Source organism: Hylobates moloch, unplaced genomic scaffold (assembly GCF_009828535.3).
Source record: "Hylobates moloch isolate HMO894 unplaced genomic scaffold, HMol_V3 SCAFFOLD_8, whole genome shotgun sequence".
NCBI classification, from domain to species: Eukaryota; Metazoa; Chordata; class Mammalia; order Primates; family Hylobatidae; genus Hylobates; species Hylobates moloch.
This window is the reverse complement of record NW_026652283.1, coordinates 110102095-110115127: the sequence shown is the minus strand read 5'-3', so window position 1 is coordinate 110115127 and position 13033 is coordinate 110102095. Positions and strand designations below refer to the sequence as shown.

The 13033-nt window shown below is 42.6% G+C and overlaps 1 protein-coding gene across 9 annotated transcripts in view; it reads right to left on the bottom strand.

Moving 5' to 3' along the window:
* Positions 1 to 13033, bottom strand: part of CSGALNACT1 (chondroitin sulfate N-acetylgalactosaminyltransferase 1) — a 352092-nt gene that overhangs the window by 29687 nt on the left and 309372 nt on the right. For all 9 annotated transcript variants that reach the window (XM_032162332.2, XM_058441982.1, XM_058441981.1 and 6 more), the window contains one exon: positions 6106 to 6207. In XM_032162332.2, the coding sequence (XP_032018223.1) occupies positions 6106 to 6207 (102 nt within the window). The remainder of the gene's footprint in view (positions 1 to 6105; positions 6208 to 13033) is intronic.

Genomic DNA, 13033 nt, shown 5'->3' with positions numbered 1-13033 from the left:
AACCTCCATAAAGCTCCCTTTCACACCAAAATTCATCCATGATTCTTGGAAAAATGCTCTCGAGATTGTTGCAAACTTTGGTTAATTTCTAGAGTTCTGAGAAAAGTGATTCTATTTTTTTCCAATTTTCTTACTGCTTTTGTGGAGAGGAGTGCTTGCAGAGGCCTTTACTCCATTTTCACTGCTCTGAGTCTTTTTTTTTTTTTTTTTTTCTTTTTTGAGACAGAGTCTCGCTCTGTTGCCCAGGCTGGAGTGCAGTGGTGCAATCTCTGCTCACTGCAAGCTCCGCCTCCCGGGTTCACGCCATTCTCCTGCCTCAGCCTCCTGAGTAGCTGGGACTACAGACGCTTGCCACCACGCGTGGCTAATTTTTTGTATTTTTAGTAGAGACGGGGTTTCACCGTGTTAGCCAGGATGGTCTCCATCTCCTGACCTTGTGATCCGCCCGCCTCAGCCTCCCAAAGTGCTGGGATTACAGGCATGAGTCACCATGCCCAGCCAACTCTTCTTTTAAACAGTGCATTCTACTCCACTGCATGTACTAATATCATTTAATTGTTTTTCATAATATATTTTCCCCACATTTTTATTTGGACAAATTCTAAACCTTCAGAAAAGCTATAAGAATAGTACAAGTGCCCACATACCCTTGGCTAGATTCATTAAGTGTTAACATTTTAGCATATTTGCTTTTTTTCTCTCTCTGAAAGATTTGAGAGTTAGTTTCAGACATCATGACAACTTCACCCTTGAAGACATGTATCTCCCAAGAAGCAAGATATTCTCTTGGTTCATTAGAAAAATATAATAATCACACTCAGGAAATTAACATTTTTACAGTATCATAATTTATATGGCATATTCAGATCCCCAGTAAACAATTCAGAATGCAGGCACATCTCCAAAAAGAGTTGGCACACCAAGCAGAATCACACTTAACACAGCCTCTGGCAAATACCAGGTGAGATGGTCAGAGGCCTAAAATACTGCTTTCATCTACAAGATGCTACTCCCTGCTCCTGTTTCCCAGGGTCTGAGACTAATTATCTGCTTGGGATGGATCTACTGTGCAGCTTATTTCATTTTAGCAAATGAGATGCTTATCTAAAAATCCTTGTTTAAGAAAAAAAAATAAAAGCAAATCAACAATGCTGCTCAAATTTCTGAAAATGAACAAACAACCTGGAACAAACCATTTCCCCCAGAAAAAATCTTCCTAGGGGTATCTGTCAAATCATTTCAAAGAAGTGTGAAATGCTGACACAAACATTGCAAGGTAGGTCCCTGATAACCACAACAACCCTCCCCTAGCATCACATACACTCTCTGGTAGGGCGGTGTCTCATTTCTAGCAACTTAATCTCAGTGATGACTCTTCTGAAGGAGGCTTTCATGTCCTTGTTACTGGGCAAAGATGAACTTGCAATGTAGTAAATGTCAACTTACAATGTGGTAAATGCCAATTCATCTACCAGTTACATTAAAATATTTTTTGGCCGGGCACAGTGGCTCACGCCTGTAGCCCAAGACTTTGGGAGGCCGAGGTGGGCAGATTTCAAGGTCAAGAGATTGAGACCATCCTGGCCAACTTGGGGAAACCCCATCTCTACTAAAAATACAAAAATTAGCTGGGTGCGGTGGTGTGTGCCTATAGTTCCAACTACCTGGGAGGCTGAGGCAGAAGAATTGCTTGAACCCAAGAGGCGGAGGTTGCAGTAAGCCGAGATTGTGCCACTGCACTCCAGCCTGGTGAAAAAGTGAGACTGTCTCAAAAAAAAAAAAAAAAAAAAAAAAAAACAATTCCCATTACATAGCTCCAAGCAAGTATCTAAAGCAGTGTTTCTTACAGTATGGTCCATGAACCACCCACACCAGCATCACATGTGGAACTAGTTCAGTGATGATTCCTAGGCTTCATCTCAGGCCCATTGATTGAGGAATTCTAGGCCTGGGTCCCAGGAATCTGCATTTTTAAAAGCACCACAGGTTATTCCAAAGCATGTTTATATTGAAGAACCACTGAGCTCATCTGAGATTAACTGAAACTTGGAAAAATCTACAGAATAAGAATCAGATATTGAGAACCGATTTGTATTTCTGTCTATGTTAGTAGCTTTTAAACATTTTGACCATGATCCTTATAAAGGAATATATTACACATCCTGATGCAGCACAAATACACACACATTGAAATTAAACTTTCATGAAAGAATATTTATCCTTATGACTTGTGATTCACTCTGATATTTTCTATCCTATTCTACTTCACTTTTTAAAAATTGGACATAAGCCACAAAATTGATTTCCCAACCCTCTAATAAATCACAAACTGATGTTTGCAGAACACTGATCTATAGCAATCAACTGAAATGTAGAGCTCAACTGACTAAGAATAAACTAGGGAGGGAGAGTGTAAAATATTGCATACTGGTCACTGAACAAGATTTTAAAAAAGATATTAAAGTACATGCATTTAGCTGGATTTAAAACAGCTTAATCACAATACTGATTTCCAAATAACATAAATTTCATTTAGTGTGACTATAAATCTTACTACTTTCAACTAACAACCATTGGTTTTAGGAGCGAGCATATTAGACTGAACATGTGGTGGTATGCTAACACTGTGAGTCTAGAACTTAACACGAGGCTCTGATTCTGGCTCTCCCATCTGGCAGGGATCACAGCCTGAGCAACGACCTCATTAAGCCTCAGTTTCTTTATCTGTGAAGTAGAGCCCAAAACAGTGTCTATCTCTTCAGGTAATGAATATTAAATACTATAATTTATGCAAGTTACATTATTCAGAAATAAGATACCTCTGAACAAAAGCTTTATCAGCTTAAAAATAATTTAAAAATGTTTAAATAAAGCTTCACGTATAAGCTTATATGTAGATTACTATGGGAGGCTGGGTATAGAGGATCACACCCATAATCCCAGAACTTTGGGAGGATGAGGCAAGAGGATTGCTCAAGGCCAGGGGTTTGAAACCAGCCTAGGCAACATAGGGAGACACTGGCTCTACAAAATATATATATGTAAATTAGCCAGGCATGGTGGCACATGCTTGTAGTCCCAGCTACTAAGGAGGCTAAGTTGGGAAGACCCTGTGAGCCCAGGAGTTGGAGGCTGCAGTGAGGTATGATCACACCATTGCACTCTAGTCTGAGTGACAGGGCAAGACCTTGTCTCAAAAATAAACAAAATACATTACTAAGTGCACAAATTTACTATATACCTGGCATTATTTTTCTCTTGATGAAGAAACCTTGAACATTTTCTCTGTATGGTGTTGTCCTAAGTGCTGGAATTAAGGAGTCATGAGACACAGTACCACTTATTGAGCACGTTATAATCTAGTTGCAAAGTTAGTAGAACAGGAAGAAATGTCAATCATCAAATCATGCACCAAGTGCCAGATTCAGAGGTGCAGAAAGTGAGTATAGTTGGAATTCAAAGAGGAAAGGACTGGGAGTCAGAAAGAGCACCAGAGGTGGGAACTTAGGTGGGGAGTGATGGGGGGTTGAGGTTTGAATTAACAAAAAGGAGGGCGGAACGAACTCCCAAAAGAAGAGAATAATCGGAGTGAAGACAAAGATCAAATTCTGCTCCCAGTTTGGCTAGGGAGCAGTAAGTCGTAAAGACAGGATTAGAAGCAACAGCCCGTCTGGGGACCAGGCTAAGGCAGTGAGGGAGGTAGGAAGATTGATCTGGAAGGTGGAGTGTGGTGTGGTAGTGTGAAGTCAACTCAGGCTGGCTGCAGAGGTCTGGGCATCCCTAGGAGAGCCTGACCAGCAACACCGTAAGAGAGGGCAGGACATGGCCCAAAGCATCAGTGACAGCAACACTACAGATATCACTGGTTAAGAGAATGAGGGTATCAACACCGAAAAAGTATTTATTTTATTCCCTATGCAACTAGTCAACCAGGTATAGGTATAGGTATAGGTATATACAAATACAACTATATACATATACCAGGTATAGGTATATACATACACAACTTAAGAAGCTCAGGTTAATTTTGCCAAAGTTTACATAGCATTACTTTAAACACCAACGAACCTGGTCTCTAGCATGAAGCGAATTGGGTAGATCGATAACTAGATGTTTGCCAAAGTTTGAGGCAAACCATCTCTACCACTCAAATGATTTTACTTTTCTTACTCCGATTCTATACATTCTTTGCTCACCAAGCTACCTTCTGGTTGAGAATTCAGCTTGCCAGGTAATTTGATATGGAGAAGAATGTACCGATAAAGGTATAGCCTTAAGCATTCTAGTCACTACAAGGGGTCTAAACTGTCCTTCTACTTATCCATCGGACTCATGTAAATGTGGTTACGTGTAACCCTCAGGAAATGCCTGGTCATTCTTTGATGTGCTGGAAATCTGCCATACCCAGTAGGAAGGAGGCTTTCAAGCCTAGCTGTACTTCAGAGTCACGTGGGGAGCTGCTTAAAATCTCTTGGGGTGGGGCAGCCAGCTGGCTGCAGTTAAGGGAACAGCTCCCAAGTGGACTACCACCTTCTGGTACAATTGTTCTCAATTGTGGCTCCAGGTTAGAATCATCCGGGAAACTTTAAAGAACCTATGTCCAGGAACTGACATTGATAGAGATGTTAAAACCTACCCAATGGGCAGAGGCCATGTATTTATATAATTCATGTTCTTCGTTTCTAAGCAGAGGTGAGAACATAGCAATGTACTGGAGTCGAGGAATTTCTACATCACCTGCATTTACGATATTCAATTATTTTATTCTATTTGATCTTAGACACAGGCCATAGCTTTAAGTTGTTGCTGGTTTTAAACTCTTAACAACTCATTACTGCTTTAGAGCAGGGATAGGCACAATTTGTCTGTCAAGAGCCAGACAGTAAACAGTTTAGGCTTTGTGAGTCACACAGTCTTTGTGGTGACTACTCAGCTGCACAGCTGTAGACAAAGGCAGCCACAAATAATATGTAAAAAAATGGGCATGCCGGCATTCCAATAAAACTTTATTTACAAAGACAGGTGCAAGACAAAATTTGGCCAGGGAGCTGTAGTTTGCTGATCTCCTGTTAAGAATGCTTGAATAATTATAACTAGCATTCAGATCCTGGGCCAATTAATATAAAACTAATAACAAAGCATAAAAATAAAAAGTACACTCAGTCTTAGAATCTTATCCTTTGGCTATCATCCTATTACCATTTACCAGAAACTCAAAACAGAGGGCACTGTTTATATCTAAATCATATGGATCTACTCAGACTACGTCTGCCCCTGAGTACCACTGGCCATACTCAAAGCTTCACTTGCATAGAAACCACCCACCTGATTACTCAAATAGCTCCCCCTGCAAACCTCCAGGGCAAACTACAGGCCAGTGTGCAGTGCCATTCTGGCTTCCTTACTGGTAGAAGATGCCATGGGGATTACTTATTCATTTATTTGTATAGGGAAAAAAAATCCATCTATGCTGCTTTTGAATACATTTATGCCCCATGCAATTGATCACCTAGGTATAAATGTACAACTGGAGGCCTCAAGTTTTTGGTTAAATCATTTGTATTCAACTGAGTAAGTTTGATCAAGGATCCTGCCTTGGCCACCACTTCTGGTTTCCCCTGAATGTCTCAAAATACTTAACGAATCAAAGCCCAAAGGGTGAGACTGTTTGCTAAGTGGATGAGATCTGAGCATAGACTTCACTCTTAGCCTCTGAAGTTGTGGCTGAGATGGAGCTCACTGCACAGCTGTGCTCTCCCTAATTCCTACTCTACAACATGAAGTCCCCGCATCTATGGTGCTAAAAATGATGACATCCAGTTATATGAAAGCTCAAAGAAGCCCCCACTCCCCTCCCCCTTGCTGTGTGCAGTTTATCTCCAGTGTCAAAGTCATCACCCATGCACACTGAAAACCAGTGTCAGACAGGGTAGTCTCCTGGGGAAGAGGAGGGCAGACTTTTGCCTGCACACAGCAAGCAATCAATCCACCCCATTTAACCCACAGTGTAAAGGAAAACAAAACTAAGCAGAAGTTTCAGCCTTGGATGTGTGCTTCTGAGTTTAGTTACCAGGACTCCTTATGACGGCTCCATACTGTACTCACTTGGAAGTGTTTTCAAGTATTCCTTTGACTTCATTTATTTCTTCTTTCCCAAAGTAAACAACAGTGAGATGGACTCTCCCATCTTGCTCAATGCACATGTCCCTGGAAAACAAAACACATGCATGTCTGGTGCCTGTTTTCACATTGACAGGCACAGCACAAACCAATACCTTTTCGTAAAGTGCAAAAGGGTCTTGAAGAAAACTCGGTAAACTTCCAGGAGAGCCGAGATGGGAATCCAGGACCTTTCTGGTTGGCCATTCCAACTATCTGTATTTGTATTTATCTTATTGGGACAACAAGGAAATTTAAATATGCAGTAAATCAAAACTCAGATGCAAGGCACCTCAGCTCCAATCTGCCACAGGCCTAGCCCACCGGGTCCAGACAGCGTCATGGAAATGGGTCGCTGGTTCTTACCCCATAAAAAGGCTATGAAGTACCAAAGATGAGAAAGCTAAAGTCCAGAGAAGATGAGACTAGAATCCTTGCCCATGACTCTTTTTTCTTGTGTGGGCCAATCACAGAGTCTTAAAGACCGAATGAGCAAAGGTCAAAGTCATTCTCTTGTTTAGGACTCTAGAGTGCCTTGGAAGCACCCAATGTTATGACTATCTGAGGAAATGGCAAGGCAGAACAGTCACTGAAGTTCACCCTTCCCAAGCGGATATCATCACCTTCACCATGTCCCCATTTCTTCTCTCTGTGACTCTAATGATCCCAGGCACCGAGCACCTCATGTTCCAGCTTTCTGACAAAACCACCATTCGGCCATACCCTCCTGGGGCCAGATCTCTAGCTCTGGCCTGGTCCGGACCTGCTTTCCCACATTAGCTATTTGTGTTTTGCCCATGTCCTGTCCTCTCAAGTGAAAGCACTAGCTAATCTGGGAAGGTCCTCTGCTGAGGGTTTAGTTCATTTATGTATATGTGTATGTATGTAAATGCAGGTGTGTATGTGTAAATGTGTGCATATATGCATGTAAATGTATGTATGTGTAGATATGTAAATATATGCATGTGCGTAAATCACTGTTTATGTACACATACATGTATATATTATGTATATACGTGTACAGTTTCCCCTCAGTATCTGTATCAGTCTGTTCTCATGCTGCTAACAAAGACATACCCAAGACTGGGTTATTTATAAAGGAAAGAGGTTTAATGGACTCACAGTTCCCCATGGATCGGGAGGTCTCACAATCATGGCAGAAGGCAAAGGAGGATAAAAGGCACATCTTACATGGTGGCAGGCAAGAGAGCTTGTGCAGGGGGACTCCCACTTATAAAACCATCAGATCTTGTGAGACTTATTCACTACCACAAGAACAGTATGACAGAAACTGCACTCGTGATTCAATGATCTCCACCTGGCCCTGCCCTTGACACATGGGGATTACAATTCAAGCTGAGATTTGGGTAGGGATATAATTAACCATATTAGTATCCATGAGGGACTGATTCCAGAAACCCCCTGGGGATAACAAAATCCAGATGTTCATGCCCCTTATATATCAGCAGTCCCCAAACTTTGTGGCAACAGGGGACCGGTTTCATGGAAGACAATTTTTCCACACTGGGGGTGAGGGTGGAAGTGGGGGTATGGTTTCAGTATGAAACTGTTCCATCTCAGATCATCAAGCATTAGAGTCTCATAAGGAGCACACAACCTAGATCCCTTACATCTGCGGTTCACAATAAGGTTCATGCTGCTATGAGAATCTAATGTTACAGCTGATCTGACAAGAGGTAGCACTCAGGTGGTAATGTTCACTCACCAGCTACTCACCTCCTGCTGTGTGGCCTAGTTCCTAACAGGCCACAGACCAGTATTGGTGTGTGGCCCAGGAGTTGGGGCCCCCTGTCTTATATAACATGGTGTGGTATTTGGATATAACCTACATACATCCTCTTGTGGACTTTAAATCATTTCCAGATTACTTTTAACACCCAACACAATGTAAATGCTGTGTAAAGTGTTTTTGTTCTGTATCATCCAGGGAATAATGACAAGGAAAAAAAAAGTCTGTGCATATTCAGTACAGATGCAACCACTCTTGCTTTGTTTTTTAGAATATTTCCAGTCCTTGATTGCTTGAATCGGAGGGTGTGGAACCCTTGGATACAGTGGGCCAACTGCATAAGTGTATGTGTGTAATTTTAACCTGAGTTTCTGGAAACAAGTTAGTGGAAAGGTTCTACTGGTAGGATATTTTGTGATATTGATATTTTACATGTCCTTCCATTTGTTTTCTTTTATCTCAGTGTTGGCTACTTACCGTAACCCCCAAACAATAATCCACATCATAATTTCTAAAGATCCTTGAGCTCTAAATGCAGAGGCCAGTTTGTTCAATGCTTTTAATGATGACACCTAAAAGAAATGACCACCTTCCCGGGGTTGCTGGGAGAAATTCACAGCAATGGAAGACACGGTTCTTGCCCTCCTAATGCTTACTTAGGAAATCAAATGGGCTCAACTAAAACCATCAGACATCTCATTGCATTTATATAAAGAACATGGAATTGAGAAAGTACAGCAAATGCTGTGGGGTGGAATGGCTGGGATCAGTGAAAGAGGGATAGGGTTTAGAAAGGCAGAGGTAAGAAAGAAGAGAATTCCAGATGGAAGAAATAGGGAAGATGATACTGACCCAGGCAAGACATATACAGGGCTCACTCTGGTCACAGGTTTGGTTCTGAGCATTCTGTCTCTTTCTAGTGGAAGAAAGAGCTACCTCAGGAACCCAGAGCAACAGCAGAGGTTTAAAAGCAGACAAAGGACAGGGAACAGAGGCCTAGGATATAACGACATGTTTCAAAACCAAGGGCTCCCACTTAGCCACAGTTCCTGCAGACTGAATCATCACCAATCAACAATGAAATCCTCTGTACATAAAAGATCCCTTTCGCAAACTTCCCAGACAATGTCTTAACTTCCTCTGCCAGGGTAGAATAAAAGCGTACACACAGGGCCAAGTGCCAGAAAAATTGCTTGAAATTCGTGCATGCAGTGGGAAAAATCCATCCTAGAATCAGAAGAGGGTCACCCGCTACGTCTGAAGAAAAAGCATTCTCATTTTTCTAATAACATCTTTGCTGTCTCCCTCTCTGGTATTTTTAAATCCATTCAAAGAACTTCCTCTTTTTAAGCAATAAGACAGATGCATTGGACCTTTACTCTCTGTGACTAGGTGAGGCGTCTTAAAAAAGGCAAAGTAGAATTTGTTGTGAGGTCTACCGTCAAGGTTCCATTGCATTCATTCATGTACTCTTTTCCTTCATTCATTCAACAAACACTTGGTGACAACATATCATGGACCAGACACTCTACCAGTGGATCTTAAGAAATTAGTAAGACCTGTCTGCCCTTGAGTTCTCCATGTGCAAAACTGGAACTATCTGTAATATAACTAACAAGTGCTTTACAAGAATAAGAGTCTCATACCATGAAAAACCATGGCTGGCTGGCAGAATGATCTTTGTTTTCCTCTAAACAATTCTGAGTAAACTCCATCCACTGGAAAGGTGTGTGTGTAAGAAAGAGTGTGTATGTGAGTGAATATGTCCATATGTTTTTGGTTTGGAGGCAAAAGTCTAAAAAGTAAAGTAGGCTGGGCATGGTGGCTCATGCCTATAATTTCAGCACTTTGAAAGGCCGAGGCAGGAGGATCACTTGAGGTCAGGAGTTCAAGACCACCCTGGCCAACATGGTGAAACCCGTGTCTATTAAAAATACAAAAATTAGTCAGTCCTGGTGGTGCAGGCCTGTAATACCAGCTATTTGGGAGGCTGAGGGAGGAGAATCACTCGAACCTGGGAGACAGAGGTTACAGTGAGCTAAGATGGTGCCAGTGCACTCCAGCCTGGGTGGCAGAGTGAGACTCAATCTCAAAATAAATAAATAAATAAATAAATAAATAAATAAATAAATAAATAAATAAGTAAGTAAGTAAGTAAGTAAGTAAGTAAAATGCATGAGTAAGGAGGAAAATCGTATTCGTTGTGTATTGAAACTCCTGGCTTTGCACTGTTATTCATACCTGGACACATGGTACCTAGGTCCCTTGGGCTGACTTACATGCCTCTCATAGCACTTCTCTATAAACACCTTGGTAACACTGTCTACAAAGCCTTTGCCATGAATCTCAGGGAACTCCAACTTCCTCAGGTCCCTCCAGGGAGCTCATCATTTTCTCACGGTCTCTGTGCATGAGCTCCCCATTCCCACTGGGTCATTCTCCTGCCTGAACCTGGAAGCCTGAAAATTCATTCATTCATTCATTCATTTATTGAGACAGGGTCTCGCTCTCTCACCCAGGCAAAGGTGCCATCTTGGCTCACCACAGCATCAACCTCCCAGGTTCAAGTGATCCTCCCACCCTAGCCTCCGGAGTAGCTGGGACCACAGGTGTGTGCCATCATGCCCGGCTAATTTTTGTATTTTCAGTGGAGACAGGGTTTCACCATGTTGGCTAGGCTGGTCTCGAACTCCTGACCTCGGGTGATCCACTCGCCTTGGCCTCCCAAAGTGCTGGGATTAAAGGCGTGAGCTGCCATGCCCGGCCTGGATATTCTGTTTCTATTCCAAAAAGACTCTTTTTAGGATGTTTTTTCTTAAAACAACAAAAAAAATAAACCCATAAACCAGTTCTTCACCCAGATATTGTAAGAAGAGAGTACGGAGAGTACAGAGGCTAATTAAGATGTATTTCCTATCACAAAACATGTATCACAATCACTTAGATACCTATATTTCTATTTCCCAAGAGGCCAAAAGCCCTTCATGGCCTTTGAGTTCTGTTATTAATCTGCACGCCTGCCCTGTGGAGGGAGGTATGTGGCCATTGTTCGTAGCCTTAGCGTACAGGTGACGGAAGGAGTTCCAATGACCTGACCGAGCTATGGAGGCAGCAAGGCACGAAAGCCAGGCTTCCTAAGCACCTGCCTGGTAGTCAGCTCCCCAGGTCACGTGAGCCGCATGAGGGACGCATCTGTTAAGTGTGACAGCTTTGAACTCAATGTCTAGGACCCCAGTACAAAGCTGGGGGACTGGTATGGCCAGGCAGAAGGGAAAAGCCACAAGAAAACTCCAAACGTTAAAGGACTGTGGGGAAGGATTGTTCAACCTGAGTTTCTGATGGGAACCAGCCAGATAGAATGGGCAGATCTGATGGACTGGTGACAGGCTGATCCGAGGCCTGATTTGAGGAGGGGTTGTACACTTAGGGTGATAACTCATCCTAAGGGAGCCTTTTTCAACCTCTGCACTGCTAACAGTTTAGACCCTCTAACTCTTTATTGTGGGAGGCGCTGTGATGTGCACAGTAGGATGTGTGGCAGCATCCGTGAAGCACCCACCTATCCCAGATGTGACAACCAAACAGGTCTCTAGACTTTGCCAGCCGTCCCAGGGCAAGGGGAGGTGGGTGTAACAAAATCGCCTCGATTCTTGATCACTGCCTTGAGGAAGAAATAAGCTCAGTAATAACAACTGACTTGTCAGAGGGGCAGTGTGGTTGTCAAAGTGATGCACACCCCTGGGGTGGGTCCTGTTCTCCCGCCAGCTCTTGTGGACTCACCTGTGAGTCCTAGAGAGACACAGCTACAAAAAATGTGATGGCTTTCTTTACAGCAAAAGAAACTATGAGGATACTGGGAGCTCAAGCCAGGACTTTTGGGGAAGGTAATGGTGTTAGTGTGATAGAGATGCTGGTGGTGGGTACGGCAGCAGCAGCAGCCACATGCCATTTGGGAGTGATAGCCCCTCTGGCTGTTGTCAGAAGCATGGGTTTGCTTCATACAACTGATACTTGTGCAGCCAGTGGGGGTTGAACTTAACATCTGCACATGTGTGAGTTATCACCGAGGATACCTAGAAAGACTGAAAAGGCCAGAGAAGGTTGGAGATCTTGCCAGAGTAGGGGGGAGAGAGGGGGAAAAATTGCGTTTCTTGCAGTTAAGGATACCTATCTTTATACCTCATATTATGTAGTCTACGGAATCGTGGATTGAATAATCAACACTTACTGGGCACCTTTATGTGCAATGAATTATACTCATTGGAGAAAGAGTTACAAAGGATGACCATGTATGGTCTTTGTAGTAGAACCAATCAACCAGGCTTTCCTGCGATTTTCCAGATTTTAGCAATGAAAATCCTATATCCTGGAAAATTTCTCAGTCCCAAGCAAATTGGGACAACTGGTCGCCCTCCCTATTGCAGGAACTTTATAGTTTTTTGGAAGCGACAGACAACTAAAGAGCCATAATATAATGCAGGATGGAATAACCACAGTAACAGTGGCAAAATGAGCTAAAAGGCTGAGAGGAGAGCAAGGTTATTTCCACTGGGTGCCAGGGAAAGGGGGACTGAGGACGAGGGGGATCCAAGCTGAGCCTTGATAGGTGAGTAGCCACCACGCACATGAACAAGGGCAGAGGCAGGGCTTTCACAGCTGAGAAAGGCACAGATGCAAGGAAATCACATCACTATTCTTTCCAAGTCAATTTTCTACTCAAATGGTCAGATACGTGATGAATATCTATTTAGGCTTTAAGTAGTGTCCCATGCAAATGAAATGACATGTAAAAGACCTGATGCTCCCAAACTCTATCTGTAGTCTTCTGTGGTTACAAGAAGAAATTCCTTGGCACAAAGAAATTGGAAATAAGGAACAGAGTTAGTGGGGCTAAGTAAAATCTGGCTTTAAAATCAGTATTCTTCCTTTGGTTTAAGGGGCATCTCCCCTCCCCAGTGTCAAGACAAATTTATTAATATATAATTATTCTATTCCCTTATTTGAGTAGTCCAATCAGTGTTAAGAAATGAGTAATCAAGCAATTGGGACCTATTTTCCTGACTGTTCATTTCAAAACAGAAAATGAGATCATTTTCCATTTGGTCATTTTTTACTCTTGGATGG